The sequence below is a fragment of the Sciurus vulgaris genome, assembly GCF_902686455.1.
Source record: "Sciurus vulgaris genome assembly, chromosome: 4".
In the NCBI taxonomy this organism is placed as follows: Eukaryota; Metazoa; Chordata; class Mammalia; order Rodentia; family Sciuridae; genus Sciurus; species Sciurus vulgaris.
In genome coordinates, this window is record NC_136464.1 from 138,666,649 (window position 1) to 138,683,419 (window position 16,771).

General features: G+C 38.7%; 2 protein-coding genes across 4 annotated transcripts in view; both read left to right on the plus strand.

Annotated features, from left to right (window-relative positions):
• WBP4 (WW domain binding protein 4) overlaps positions 1-16,771 on the plus strand; it is an 87,052-nt gene that overhangs the window by 34,097 nt on the left and 36,184 nt on the right. The gene's annotated exons all lie outside the window — the stretch shown is intronic.
• LOC306659975 (catenin alpha-1-like) lies at positions 4,223-8,911 on the plus strand. Its single transcript, XM_079138017.1, has one exon. The coding sequence runs from the start codon at positions 4,238-4,240 to the stop codon at positions 7,112-7,114; it is 2,877 nt and encodes a 958-aa protein (XP_078994143.1). The 5' UTR covers positions 4,223-4,237; the 3' UTR covers positions 7,115-8,911.

Here is a 16,771-nt window from a genome sequence, read left to right on the forward strand (position 1 = left end):
GTGTAATCATACATTTACATAGGGTAATAATTTTTGACTCATTCTGTTATTTTTCCCTTCCCCCCATCCCTCCCACCCCTCTTTTCCCTCTATATAGTCCCTCCTTCCTCCATTCTTGCCCCCCTCCCACTCCCTATTATGCATCTTTATCTGCTTATCAGCGAGATCATTCATCCTTTGGTTTTTTGAGATTGGCTTATCTCACTTAGCATGATGTTCTCCAATTTCATCCATTTGCCTGCCCCTTATGTTTTAATTACTAGAAATATAAAAGTAAATAGGATAAGAGAATAGTATCATGTAATTTGTTATAACTGTCATTTGACTAGTTGCATTCCTAAGTATAATAGAGGACAAGGAACACTGGTGTTGACAACCTTCTTTTATTATGACTTCAGCTAATATTTCAGAGCCCTGGTATTCTGATACTGGAGTTCAAGTTCTACAGCAGATTCATGCCCAGTGCTCTGTCTTGCTCTTGGTCTTGTTATAATTGGAATAGTTGCTTTAGTCTCTGTCATGACTGCTGCTGTAGCTTTATCCAAAGACATACAAAATGCTCAATTTGTTAATGCCTTGGCTCAGAATACTTCTAAAACTTTACAATATCAGAAAAATATTGATGATAAGTTAAAGGGAAATTAAATTCTTTAAAAGCTACAGTTATTAATATTGGAAATAAACTTACTGCCCTTAAATTTAGACAAAAGCTCTGTTACCATGCTAACTATGGGTATGTTTTTGTCACAGCAACAAAGTATAATTCTTCTCGGTAAGATCTGGAGAAAGTTAAAAATCACTTAATGGGCATTTGGCAGAAAAATGATGACAGCCCAGATCTTATGGCATAGGATTACATCATCCTATCTAGGACATTCAAGAAAGCCAAATTGATTCTGTGGATCCCACATGGCTTGCTGAACAAATATTTAATGATCTAAATGGCTTTAATCCCTGGAATATGTTAAAACATACAGTAATACAGTATGGTACATTTTTGGAATTATATATTTGCTACTAATTCTCTTTTGTGTTATAACAATAGGATGCTGAATCTTCCATGGAGAAATCCAATGACTCCAAGTCTTAACCCATCACTTACATTTAGAAAACAAAAAAGGGAGAGATGTGGAGAGTGGTGATAGTGGATGGAAGAGCAGTGATTGAGATTGGGGGTTTTCTGATGATCTCATGGCTGTGGCATGCCTGGTGCCTGGGAATGTTCCTGTGCAAGGGCACAGGATGCTTAGCTGCTCTGGTAATGCCCTGCATGAGGCGGTTCTTTGTAAGAGTTATATCAGCTCTGACCTTGATCTCAGGAACATAGCTCCTAGGAATAGAGGAATTCTTATGCTAGGCAATCACAATTTTTCACCAGCTCCACTATTCCTGAGTCTGCCTGCTTCACAGTAATTTTAAACAGTGGACTTTCTTGAGAGCTACACAAAGCTCTTAAGATTGCACTTTGCAATTGTGGATTGCAACTGTGGAAAGGTACATAGGATGTTCTAGTTTCTACAACTTACCTGAATACAAAAAATAATGCTTACATAGTCTTTAACTTGATAATGAGACATATATAAATAAAATGGCTGGCATAACTCTTTAGATCTTCTTCTCTATCAGAGAGCAACACTCTACCTGATCCCAGTTATTTATTTTCAAAATCTATGTTTGTGAGTATGTATTTTTTTCATCCCCCATCGCCCCTTGCCAGAACTGCAAGTTTGGCCTTGTTGGATGCAGCAACTGCTCATATCATCTAACCACCTTAATTGTGGTCAGGCATGGAGAATCAACTGTGAGCACTCTGGTTTGGCCAGTCCCAGCCTAGAAAGAAGGAAGCCTTTGGAGACCTTGGCTTATGTGCTGCTTCTGGCTCCACAGACTCACAGGACATTCATCTCCCCATTAGTGCTCTCCAATCACACCCAAGCTGATGTCCCAGCTTCATTGGGCCAGGAGCTTCTTGCAAAACAGTGCTTCCTTGACCTGGTCATCTTCTCCTTGGTCACCTTCTTGGCCAGAACCATTCACCTTCCAGCAAATCAGGGAGGACCAGGCCTAGGTAGTCCAGGAGTTGACCTCAGACTCACTATAGTAAAGGTCCACGAATCTAATTTTCTATGAAAGTTGTCCCGGAATATTGCCCATTTCCTTGGGGTTTCTAAGATGATACCAGGTAGATCTTAGTCTGGCAATCATTCTGACTGCCAAGTGATAAAATCTAGCTTAACAGATAACCTGGTGTGAGATTGTTATTTAACCTTATATTTCTCCTTCATTTTAGAATAAGGAACTCCTGAATTATTGGATATTCATTGACCCAGAATAAAAACTAACTTCTCCTGTTACCCTTGTACCTACATTTGGCCATATGTTTAAGATCTGGCCAATTTTATGTCACCAAAAGTGATATATACAACTTAACCTAATAGGGTGGAATCATGTCCTCCCCTTCCCCTTCCCTGTGGCTGCAATGTGCACATGAAGGTGAACCAACTTGGACCATGTAGACCAGGACAATATCCTAAGGACAGCAGAACAGGAAGACAGAAAAGCCTGGGTCTCCAGTGACTTTGTAGATCAGAGTCCACATAATGTTGAACTTCTATGAGAAACTTATTTAAACAATGATAGGGTTTCTATTATGTACAACCAACCTCTATCCTAACTAATGCATAAAGTAAGAAAAAATATTGTCTGGTGATATTTTTCTGTACAAAGACAGCCTTGAGGACAGTGACGCTCTGGATTAGGCTTTGCCTGAAGTGAATGCCATTGCTGAATTTTTCAGATGCAATAGGCAAAAACTTCTATGAAGATCTAATTTAAGGTTCTGTTGCATACAACTGAGATTTCTAGAACCTCTATTTCTTTAAGGTATAAACATTAATTTTGGCAGAAATATTTTGCATTCCATTTACATAAAGTCCTACTTAACTAGTTTTCCTAGAATTAAAGATTAGTTTGCTCCAAAAGAATAGTTGTCATTGAGATGCTTGATAGTTATAGGCTGGGAATGTAGCTCAGTGGTAGCCTAGCATGCGGGAGGCTTTGTGTTTGAACTCCAGCACTGCCAAAATAGAGAGGAGTGGGGAGGGAGGAAGGTGCATTGTAATTCCAAGTAACAGTTTGGGGCTGGAGTTGTGTCTCAAAGGTAGAGATACACCTTTGTCTAGCACATGTGAGGAGGCACTAGGTTCAATCCGCAGCATCACATAAAAATAAATAAATAAATAAAAGTATTGTGTCCAATTAAAAATTTGATAGAATCTAAGAGGTTGACCATCAGAGAGTTGAGTCCCCAGACAAGGTTGTTTTAAAGGAAAAATGTCTTAAACAATATGTTTCCTTCCCTTCCTGCTCCCTGAAACACCTTGAATTTTCAAGTCAAAGATGTGGGGAATAGAGGTTACTGAAATATATCTGCAAATAGCAGAGTCAGAAGAAGGGAGTCCTTTTATCCTGCACATAGTCAGCTGCCTCCATGGTGCTCCTGAGGTTTGGCAGTTTCTGTGAAGAGGGTCTTTTGTTTTTTATTATGAAAAGTTGATTCTGAAATAACTAATAAGTTACTATTATCTTGGTTTTCCAGATAGTCATTTTTAAATATATTAATACCTGATATTGTCCTGCTTTATAATATTGGCTATAATGAATTTTCCTTTAAAATTTGTTATAATGGCTGGACACAGTGCTGCATTCCTGTAATCTCAGTGATTTGGGAGGCTGAGACAGGACAGGTGCAAACTTGAGGACACTGTCAGCAGCTTAGTGAGACCCTATCTCAATATAAAAAATAAAAAGAACTGGGGATGTAGTTCAGTAGTAAAGTTCCCCTGGGTTCAATCCCCAGGACCAGAATAAATAAATAAATAAAGTTCATGGTAGTGATGAAAAGGCTGTTGAATTTGGATAGGTATGGGAAGGGGCAAGCCTGTTACAAATGCTTTTATTTTGGGTCTAAAGAACTTCTGAAGCCTTGAACACCCTTATAAATTACAAATATGTGCTTTTTTCTTGGCAATGGGTCAATAGTTTTTTTCAGATTCTCAACAAAATACAGATACAAAAATAAAAATCCGTGCTCGATAAAAAATGATGGAAAAGAGACTTTGCAACTTAATTTCAATCTCTAATCCATATTTAGACAAGCAAATGGCCACATTAGTTTCCATTTTATATTCCTGGAATCCCTAATACCACTTATTCAAATTTAAACAAACTTGCAATAATGAGGCCAGGAAGGGCAGGCGGGGCCGGCCGCGGGGCGGGGCCCACGGTAGGCTGCGCCCGGCGGCCCTTTTACTCCTCTGAGCCCGACCGGAGGTGGACGAAGCGGCGGCCATTGGCTTCGTGCCTCTGGAGTCCAGCTTTTGTTCCGCTCGCCGCAGAAATGACTGCTGTTCACACAGGCAACTTCAAATGGAACCCCAAAAGTCTAGAGATCAGGACTTTGGCAGTTGAAAGACTGTTGGAGCCTCTTGTTACACAGGTTACAACCCTGGTAAAGGCCAACAGTAAGGGGTCCTCTAACAAAAAGAGAGGTCGTTCTAAGAAGGCCCATGTTTTGATTGCATCTTTTGAACAAGCAACTGAGAATTTCTTGGAGAAGGGAGATAAAATTGCAAAGGAGAGTCAGTTTCTCAAGGAGGAGCTCGTGGCTGCTGTAGAAGATGTTCGGAAGCAAGGAGATTTGATGAAGAGTACTGCAGGAGAGTTTGCAGATGATCCCTGTTCTTCCGAGAAGCAAGGCAATGTGGGTTGGGCAGCTCGAGCTTTGCTCTCTGCTGTTACCCGGCTGCTGATTTTGGCTGATATGACAGATGTCCACAAATTACTTGTTCAGCTGAAAGTTGTGGAAGATGGAATCTTGAAACTGAGGAATGCTGGCAATGAACAAGACTTAGGAATACAGTATAAAGCCCTGAAACCCGAAGTGGATAAGCTAAACCTTATGGCAGCTAAAAGACAACAGGAACTGAAAGATGTGGGCCATCGTGATCAGATGGCAGCAGCTAGAGGAATCCTGCAGAAAAATGTTCCAATCCTCTATACTGCATCCCAGGCATGCCTACAGCACCCTGATGTTGCAGCCTATAAGGCCAACTGGGATTTGATATACAAACAGCTTCAACAGGCAGTCACAGGCATCTCCAATGCAGCCCAGGCTACTGCATCAGATGATGCCTCCCAGCATCCCGGTGGAGGAGTAGGAGAATTGGCATATGCTCTCAATAATTTTGATAAACAAATCATTGTGGACCCCTTGAGCTTCAGTGAGGAGCGCTTTAGGCCTTCCTTGGAGGAGCACCTGGAAAGCATAATTAGTGAAGTTGCCCTGATGACTGGTTCGTCCTGCACACGTGGTGACCGGCGTGAGCGAATTGTGGCAGAGTGCAATGCTGTCCGCCAGGCCTTGCAAGACCTGCTCTCAGAATACATGGACAATGCTGGACGTAAAGAAAGAAGTGATGCACTTGATTCTGCAGTATATAAAATGACCAAGAAAACCAGGGACTTGCGTAGACAGCTTCGCAAAACTGTCATGGACCACGTTTCAGATTCTTTCCTGGAAACCAGCATTCCACTTTTAGTATTGATTGACGCTGCAAAGAATGGAAATGAGAAAGAAGTTAAGGAGTATGCCCAAGTTTTTCGTGAACATGCCAACAAATTGATTGAGGTTGCCAGCTTGGCCTGTTCCATCTCAAACACTGAAGAAGGAATAAAGCTTGTTCGAATGTCTGCAAGCCAGTTAGAAGCTCGCTGTCCTCAGGTAATCAATGCTGCATTGGCTTTAGCAGCAAAATCACAAAGTAAACTGGCCCAAGAGAACATGGATCTTTTTAAAGAACAGTGGGAAAAACAAGTCCGTGTTCTCACAGATGCTATTGATGACATTACTTCCATTGATGACTTCTTGGCTGTCTCACAGAATCACATTTTGGAAGATGTGAACAAATGTGTCATTGCTCTCCAAGAGAAAGATGTGGATGGGCTGGACCGCATGGCTGGTGTGATTCAAGGCCGGGCAGCCCGGGTCATTCATGTAGTCACCTCAGAGATGGACAACTATGAGCCAGGAGTCTACACAGAAAAAGTCCTGGAAACCACCAAGCTGCTGTCCAACACAGTCATGTTACATTTCACAGAGCAAGTGGAAGCAGCTATAGAAGCCCTCAACTCAGACCCTGCCCAGCCTATGGATGATAACGAGTTTATCGATGCCTCTCGCCTGGTATATGATGGCATCCGGGACATCTGGAAAGCAGTGCTGATGATAAGGACCCCTGAGGAGTTGGATGACTCTGACTTTGAGACAGAAGATTTCGATGTCAGAAGCAGGACAAGCATCCAGACAGAAGATGACCAGCAGATACCTGGCCAAAGTGCCCGGGCAATCATGGCTCAGCTTCCACAGGAGCAAAAAGCAAAGATTGCGGAACAGGTGGCCAGTTTCCAGGAAGAAAAGAGCAAGCTGGATGCTGAAGTGTCCAAATGGGATGACAGTGGCAATGATATCATTGTGCTGGCCAAGTGGATGTGTATGATTATGATGGAGATGACTGACTCTACCCGAGGTAAAGGACCACTCAAAAATACAGCAGATGTGATTAGTGCTGCCAAGAAAATTGCTGAGGCAGGAATCAGGATGGATAAGCTTGGCCAAACCATTGCAGATCACTGTCCAGACTCGGCCTGCAAGCAGGACCTGCTGGCCTACCTGCAGTGTATCACCCTCTACTGCCACCAGCTCAACATCTGCAGCAAGGTCAAGGCTGAGGTCCAGAACCTTGGTGGAGAGCTTGTGGTCTCTGAGGTGGACAGCGCCATGTCCCTGATCCAGGCAGCCAAGAACCTGATGAATGCTGTGGTACAGACAGTGAAGGCATCCTATGTGGCCTCCACCAAATACCAAAAGTCCCAGGGCATGGCTTCCCTCAACCTTCTTGCTGTGTCCTGGAAGATGAAGGCACCTGAGAAGAAGCCCTTGGTGAAGAGAGAGAAGCAGGATGAGACACAGACCAAGATTAAGCGGGCATCTCAGAAGAAGCATGTGAACCCTGTGCAGGCCCTCAGCGAGTTCAAAGCCATGGATAGCATCTAATTCTGCCCTTAACCACCTGCTCCCACCCCAGGGTCTCCTAAGGATCTGTCACTTCACTCAAGTGTACTTGCTAAGTAGAGAACACTTATATAGGCAGGTTTTGAACCCCGCCAGGTGGTAAATTTTGCCAGGACATGTTTAAGTTGGTCAAAAATGCTTTTAGATTCAAGAGCATATTTCTAGCTATATTTTTTAAAACTTAAATAAAGATTCCATAACCAAAATAAATCCCTCATTAACTTGTTAGTAACAATCAGATTGGAATCCCTATTCTCTCAGCCAGAAGAATGGACTCAACTGTGGAGAAAGAATGTCCCAGAAAGATCTTCAAGGGATAAAACATATGTCATGGGGAAAGAAAAAACCCTGATTATTCTTTATGAAGTAAGAATTATAATGCATGGCTACAATTACTAATGCACTCTGCTGCAGGACATTAGTAAAATTGCAGTTTTGGGGCTGGGATGTTGTGACACCATAATTTGAAAGTGCTTTTTTCCCCCAACTTCACATGCAAATTCATCATTGGGCTCGCTTATAATCGCAGTGTTTCCTGCCTTGGGTTTGCAACAGAAGCCTGACAGAATAGGGTTTGCTTAGGCAATAATTTAGATTTTTACCTTATTTGTGATTACTATAGTGATTACTATAGCTACAAGGTATAATTTTACTGTCTTATTTAAAGTTTGTGAATTTTAATGTTTTTACACTAACTTCTCCCCAAAAAAAGTCCACTATGAAACCAAAAACAAAACAAAACAAAACAAAAAACTTGCAATAATGAAGATTCTTTGAGCTTTTCAGACTACAGGCACAGAGATAATTAGTCATTCTAAATCTTAGGAATAGTAATCCTGTAAATGACATTACATTAAGCATTTACTGAAAGATGTAATTAATTGGAAAATGGAGATAAGAGTTTTCTTCTCAAAAAAGGGATTTCAACGCTGGTAGCTATGCAACTACACAAGCAAGAGTTTTATACATTTAGCAGAACCACTGAATTTGAAATCAGGAAGCCTGTGTTTTAGTACCAGTTTTATTTGTAACATACAAATCACTTTTCTATAAAATAATGGTTAACATTTACTCCCCAATTCACAAACATATTACAAACCAAAATCTTTCCCAAGGAAACCTCACTATAAATCAAGATATTACTAATATTTAGCCTAAGTTTTAATTCAAAAGGTTGAGAATGACAAATTGGGGAATTTATCTTTTATACACCAGTTGCTGACCTTAATTATACAGATGGATAATGTTGAAATAAACATTTTCCTTTTTTAATATCTCAGAACAAAAAGCTGGGCTAGGAGTGTAGTTCAGTAATAGAATGCTTGTCTGGCATGCCCAGGGCTCTGGGTTCAATCCCCAAAGCCAATAAAACAAATAAACAAATAGAACAAAAACTATCAAGAATTCAATAATAAGAAAAACTGATCAAAAAATAACACCTTTGAGAGCTGGGTTGTGGCTCAGTGGTAAAACACTTGCTTAGCATGTGTGAGGCAATGGGTTCGATTCACAGCACCATATAAAAATAAATAAAGGTATTGTATTCATCTACAACTTAAAATTAAAAAAAAAAAACACCATTAAGATTGGACATGGTGGCATACACCTGTAATCCCAGTGACTTGGGAGGATGAGGCAGGGGGATTGTGAGTTCAAAGTCAGCCTCAGCAACTTAGTGAGGTCCTAAGCAACTTAGTGAGACCCTATCTCAAAATAAAAAATAAAAAAGGGCTGGAGATATGGCTCAGTGGTTAAGTGCCCCTGGGATAAATCCCTGGTGGAAGGGAAGGGAAGGGAAGGGAAGGGAAGGGAAGGGAAGGGAGGGGAGGGGAGGGGAGGGGAGGGGAGGGGAGGGGAGGGGAGGGGAGGGAGGAATTTTAATCAAATCAAACAAAAATTTTGCCTTATGCCACTAAAGCAGTTTGCTCTTTTTGAAGGAACACTTGTCACTAAGGAAAGTACTGTCTTTCACTAAAAATGATATTAAACATGACTGTGTTACAGCTGGTATAGCAAACACCTCTGATATCAGAGACTCAGGAAGCTTAGGCAGGAGAATTGCAAAATTGAGGCCAGCCTCAGCAATTTGGCAAGACTCTGTCTCAAAATAAAAAAAAATAAAGGGCTGGGGATGTGGCTCTGTGGTACAGTGCCTCTGGGTTCAATTCCCAATACTGGAAAACAAATAAGAACAAAAACCCCCATGATTGTCTTATAGACTTTTCAAAGCCTAAAGAAACACTGTTCTTTTTCTCTTTTAAGTCCTTCTGTGTTTCCCTTTTTCCATTTTCATCTTACGTTTCATTCAAAAATTTAGGTCTATGTAAATTTATGATTACACAAATGGTATGCCTTTACTCCATGTACAAACAGAGAAACAACATGTATCCCATTTGTTTACAATAAAAAAAATGAACAATAAAAAAAATTTAGGTCTTCCTCCTAGAGCACACTCTTCTATTTCTACCAGAGTGTTAAGAAATATTAGCATTCTGTCATTAGAGAATAATCAATGAAGAGGAATGAAGATTAAAGAAGAGAATTCTAACTGGCCATGTAAGAAAAATGTACAGAGCATAAACAACTGGTCATTTATGAGTATATGCATCATTATAATCATTATGTAATAAACTCTACAGAGGTATAAACTTATATATTCTTGCTCTTAATGTCAATTTTGTGGAATTATGGTCTCTATTTATAGACTTTCCCTTACATTACAGTGAGATAAAAACACACAGAGAGAAACATGAAACATACAAATACCATAATAAAATAACCATTTTTGTCATTATCAAAAGTATTTTATAGGAAACATATTTTCACTACTGGCCCCAAGTGCTATTATCTACTTACATACTTTAATTGACAACTTATTTTTTTTTGGTACCAGGGATTGAACTAAGGGGCACTCAATCACTGAGCCACATCCCCAGCCCTTTTTTGTATTTTAGGTAGAGACAGGGTCTCGCTGATTTGCTTAGCTGAGGCTGGCTTTGAACTTGTGATCTTCCTGCCTCAGCCTCCTGAGACACTGGGATTGTAGGCATGTGCCACTGTGCCCAGCTAATTGCCAACTTTTAATACAAAAGTACTTTCATACTGATAAAACCATTTAGTGACTTAAAAACTTAGAAGAGAGACATAATTAATTAACCACTGATCTCAATAAAGTACTGTTTTTAGCTTAACCACATTTTCAAAACCAGTATCACCTCAGTAAATGGTAAAGAAATATGGCTTCCTGGCTGGGATTGATGACTTGTACCTGTATTCCCAGCTACTCAGGAAACCGAGGAAGGAGGATCACTTGAGTCCAAGAATTTGAGGCCTGCCTGAGCAACACAGCAAAGACCCAATCTCAAAAAAAAAAACACACAAAACAACAACAAAACCCAAGAATGTCACTTCCTGATGAAGAATCCTCTAAGATTAACACCAAAATTATACAGTCCAAACATTTTCAGGATCATATAAACTTTTTAAGACAAGGCAATGAATAAAAAATTATATAATTATGACCAGTGGAAAGAAAAGACTCTTCCTCTGACTCAAAGAAGCATGTATCAGGTTCAGATAAAAAAAAAAAAAAAAAAAAAAAAAAAAAAAAACACAAATCTACAAAGAAAGTTAGCAAGTTACTTACATTTTTCCAAGTTTTTAGATGACTGGTAACACAAATGTAGGTTTTTTTGTTTTGTTTTGTTTTTGTTTTTCTATGAAAACTGGTCACTTTTTGAAAATACACATTTTATGTTCCAAAATTAAAATGAAATTTATTGTCCAATAGCAGAGTTCTGGATTTTTGTTGTTCCTGTTTTTTTGTTGTTGTTGTTTGTTTGTTTGTTTTGTTTTGTTTTTAAGAAGCCTATAATCATTCTGTACATTATTAACAAATGAAATCACCATTCCATCACATTAATACAGTGCACTTTTCTTAACAGTTGAGGGAAAACAAACAAACAAGCAAACAAAAACTTAGCAAACTATATTTAAGATAGAACACAATTTATATAAAAAACCCACTATATAGTTTAACATTTTGGAAATCTACTATACTATTCTGAAAGAAAATACAATCTTTCAAGACATTATCTAACAGTTCCTATTCAGTCACTTTTCTATTACAAAAAGTAAAATTCAGCTGCCCTGCACAGATCCAGCACCTCGCCCCACATGGATGCCCCATGCTTTGGCTCCCAATCTACCAATGTGTGGCAGCCTCCATCTTGGGATACCTCTGCAGCCATCTTGCATTACCTCCGCCAGTGCCACCTTCTTTAGTTGGGGCAGCTTCCTTCTTGGGACACCTGCCAGAGACTAGAAACTCATTATCAAGGTACCTATAGTTAACTGCTGCTGCCACCACCAAGGAGGAATGTGGCTGCTTCCATCTAGGAATAACAGCCAGGATCTGAAAGATCATCACCAAGGGCCATGTCAGCTTGGTTACATCTGAGATATCCCTTCTAGGTGTGCTAATATCCACCATCTTGCTGCAGGGGCAGGAGAGACTTGTAAAGGGGTCAGTAGGGGGACAAGGGTATGAGGGCATCTTGATCCTGGGTTTGTCCAACCACCAGCCCGGCACCCACCAAAATCACAGAGATAACTTGGGTAGCACTTGCTGGGACTTGATATCAGCCTGGTTCCATGACTCCCTACCCAATATGGCATCCACCAATCACCTAGTCCCACTGGATTGGCAATCAACAGGGCCCTCTGGCTCCTCAACTCACATTCTTCCCACCATACCCTAGCCACCAAACTGGCCCAGTGCTTGCAGCTACATGGCTGGCCCACAGCTCTCCATGTCCAGTCCTGATTTGCCCAATACACAATAGCTTTCTGAGACAGGCACACAGGTCCTGATACTCAGTCCTCAGGTTCTCTGGGGAGAGAGGTTCCTGATTGGGAAGTCAAAAGGCAGGGACAGCAGAGATACAATTCAGAGACTGAATTATAGACCAGGAATTGTGGGGTCCACAAGTGAGGGAAGGAATTAAGACCAGGCTCCTCTATCACATGAGTGGACCCCAAATGAGAGTCCTGGGGAGCAGCCTTCCAGAGGGACTGGCAATTGCTATACCCTGCCTCTAGGAGTTCTACCTCCAAGTCTAATCCTCCCATCTTAGTAACTGTCATCATCCTGAGGGTAGAGTTACCAGGAAACTCTAGACAACCCCAGAAAACAAGGGAAGTAGAGAATATATTGAACTCCAACAGAAATAATTGTTCAAGTTTTCTTCAACTCTTTTTGCCCCTATTTTTCTTTTTTCTTTTTTCTTTTTTTTTCATTTCCTGCTCTCACATCCCCATCATCTTTTAAATCAAGTACTTTTCAGACATCAAGTTACTGAGAACTGGGAGGTTTGAATAGTATATTACACTTTTGTTGTAGAGTCTTTTTTTTTTTTTTTTTTTTTTTACATTTTTTCCTTTTTTTTTACTCTCTCTATTTTCCTCTTATTTATCTGTTTCCTAGGAGTCTCTTTCTCCCTTTTCTCCTGCTAACAACCATCTTCTTTTGATTTCTCTTTCAATCTTCCTATGATCTAGCACCTCTATATTCTCACCTCCTACCTCATTAACATCACCTCCTACACCCCTTCCCCATTCTCTCTTTGTCCTTCATTAGAAATTGTAGACCTTATTGCAAACCTAATGTATATGCTGTAGATAATCAAACACATCATCTCTGTTTATTATGACAATACTGTTAACATCTTATTAGGGGCTATTTGGTTTAAGGTTGCATACTGTTTGCATTGGGTGCTGGTAATATTGATCTCCCCCTTAATGGTGAGGTATTAGGATGCTATAAATCTATAGGGTGAAAAGTGTAACACCTCAGATCTGCACTGCTGGAGGGGTATATATATGAACAACATGAAAAAACAGGGGAAAAAACCACCCCAAACAAACCAAGATGTTGTATTAATAGAATCCATTGACAACAGAGTAGAAGAAATGTCAGAAAAAGAGTTCAGAATGTGCATAATTAAAATGATCCACAAAATAAAGGATAAGAGAGCAATTGTAGGCAACAAAAGATCACTTCGATAAAGAGTTAAAAGAGCAAATGCAGGAAGCAAAAGATTATTTCAATAAAGAGACAGAGATTCTGAAAAAAAAACAAACCCAGAAATCTTTGAAATGAAGGAAACAATAAACCAAATTAAAAACACAATAGAAAGCATCACCAACAGACTACATCACTTGGAAAACAGAACCTAAGAAAATGAAGACAAAATATTTAATCTTGAAAACAAAGTTGACCACACAGAGAAGATGATTAAAAAATCATGAACAGAGCCTTCAAGAATTATGGGATAACATGAAAAGACCAAATTTAAGAATCATTGGGACTGAGGATAGCACAGAGATACAAACCAAAGGAATTAACAATCTATTCAATGAAATGTTATCAGAAAATTTCCCAAACCTGAAGAATGAAGTGGGAAATCAAATACAAGAGGCTTATAGGACACCAATGTGCAAAATTATAACAGATCCACACCAAGTCACATTATAATGAAAAAGCCCAGCATACAAAATAAGGATAGAATTTTAAAGGCCACAAGAGAAAAATATCAAATTACATATAGGCGATAACCAATTTCCAAATTGAGCAGATTTCTCAATCCAGACTATCAATGCCAACAGGTCCTAGAACAATATATACCAAACTCTGAAAGAAAAATGGATGCCAACCAAGAATCTTATGTCCAGCAAAACTAAGCTTCAGATTTGAAGATGAAATTAAAACCTTTCATGATAAACAAAAGTTAAAAGAATTCACAAATAGAAACCCTGCACTGGAGCTGAGGAGATAGCTCAGTCAGTAAAGTGCTTGCCTTGCAAGCACAAGGCCCTGGGTTCGATCCCCAGCACCCAAAAAACAAACAAACAAACAAACAAAAAAAGAAACCCTGCACTACAGAACATTCTCAGCAAAATGGTCCATGGGAAGGAAATGAAAAACAACAATGAAAGTCAGTAAAGGGAGGAACTACAAAGGCAAAGTCAATCAAAGGAGAAACCAAGTCAAGTTAAAAACCAAAAATAAGCCAAAATGACTGGGAATAAAAATCCTATCTCAATAACAACCCTGAATGTTAACATATTAATCAAAGGCACAGACAGGAAGACTGGATTAAAATAAAAGACCCAACATTATGCTGCCTTCAAGAGACTGACCTAGGAAATGACATCCACAGACTGAAGGTGAAAGGATGGGAAAAAAATACCACGCACATGGACTGTGTGAAAAAGCAGGGGGTGCCATCCTCATATCAGATAAAGTGGACTTCATGCCAAAGTATCAGAAGGGATAAAGACAGACATTTCATACTGCTTAATGGAATCATACATCAATAAGACATTACCATTGTAAATATTTATGCCCCAAACAATGGAGCATTTATGTACATCAAACAAACCCTTCTCGATTTCAGGAATCAAATAGACCACAACACAATAATACTGGATGACTTTAACACACTTTTGTCATTACTGGATAGATCTTCCAAACAAAAACTGAACAAAGAAACCATAGAACTCAATAACACAATGAATAATTTAGACTTAACAGACATATAGAAGATTCCATCCATCGACGAGCAAATATACTTTTTTCTCAGCAGCACATGGATCCTTCTCTAAAATAGATCATATGTTAAACCACAAAGCAACTCTTAGCAAATACCAAAAAACACAGATACTACACTGCATTCTATCACATATAATGGAATGAAATTAGAAATCAATGATAAAATAAAAAACAAAAACTACTCCAGCACCTGGAAACTAAATAATATGCTATTGAATGATGCATGGATAGCAGAAGACATCAGGGAGGAAATAAAAAAATTCTTAGAGATAAATGAGAACACCAATACAATATATCAAAATCTCTGGGACGCTATGAAAGTGGTTCTAAGAAGAAAGTTCATTGCATGGAGTTCATTCATTAACAGAATAAAAAATCAACAACTAAATAACCTAACATTATATCTCAAAGTCCTAGAAAAAAACCAAAAGTAGTAGAAGGCAGGAAATAGTTTAAACCAGAGCTGAAATCAATGAAATTGAAACAAAAGAAATAATTGAAAAAATTGACATAACAAAGAGAGTTCTTTGAAAAAAATAAATAAAATTGATAAACCCTTAGCCACACTAATGAGGAGGAGAGAGAACACTCAAATTATTAAAATCCATGATGATAAAGGAAATATCATGATGGACAGTAATGAAATACAAAACAAAATTAGAAGATAATTTGAAAATATATACTCCAACAAAACAGAAAATCTTGAAGACACTGACAAATTTCTAGAGACATATGACCTACCCAAACTGAAGCAGGACATACGCAGTTTAAACAGATCAATTCTAAGCAATGAAATAGAAGATAATGAAATAGAGGATGCCATCAAAAGCCTACCAACAAAGAAAATCTAGGACCAGATGGTTTCTCAGTTGAGTTCTACAAGACCTTCAAAGAAGAATTAACACCAATACTCCTCAAAATATTCCATGAAATAGAAAACCCTTCCAAAAAGGGAACCCTTCTAAACTCATTCTATAAAGCTATTATCACCCTAATACCAAACAAGACAAATACACATCAAGGAAAGAAAACTTCAGACCAATATCTCTGATGAACATAGATGCAAAAATTCTTTAAAAAATTACGGCAAACGGCATACAAAAACATATTTAAAAAGATAGTGCACCATGATCAAGTGGGGTTCATCCCGGGGATGCAAGGTTGATTCAATATCTGGAAATCAATAAATGTAATTTATCATATCAACAGACTTAAAGTTCAGAATCATACAATCATTTCAATAGATGCAGAAGAAGCATTTGACAAAATTCAACACCCCTTCATGTTCAGAACACTAGAAAAAACAGGGATAGTAGGAACATACCTCAACATTGTAAAGGCTCTCTATGCTAAGCCCAAGGTCAACATCATTCTAAATGGAGAGAAATGAGAGCATTACCTCTAAAAACTGGAACAAGACAGGGATGCCATCTTTCACCACTTCTATTCAACATAGTCCTTGAAACTCTAGTCAGAGCAATTAGACCAAAATTTAAAGGGATACGAATAGGAAAAGAAGAACTCAAACTATTACTATTTGCCGACCACATGATTCTATGTTTAGAGGATCCAAAAAGTTTCACCAGAAAACTTATAGAACTAATAAATGAATTCAGCAAAGTAGCAGGATATAAAATTAACACTCATAAATCTAATGCATTTCTATTCATAAGTGATGAATCCTCTGAAGGAGAAATTAGAAAAACTACCCCATTAGCAATAGCCTCAAAAAAAAAAAAAATACTTGGAAATAAATCTAACAAAAGAGGTGAAAGACCTCTACAATGAAACAGAACACTAAAGAAAGAAATTAAAGAAAACCTTAGACGATGGAAAGATCTCCCATGTTCTTGGATTAATATCGTCAACAGATATTAGGCAGAATTAATATCATCAACATGGCCATACTACTAAAAGCGCTATACAGATTCAATACGATTCCAATTAAAATCCCAATGACATACTTCATAGAAATAGAGAAAGTGATCATGAAATTAATTTGGAAAAATTAGAGACCCAGAATAGCA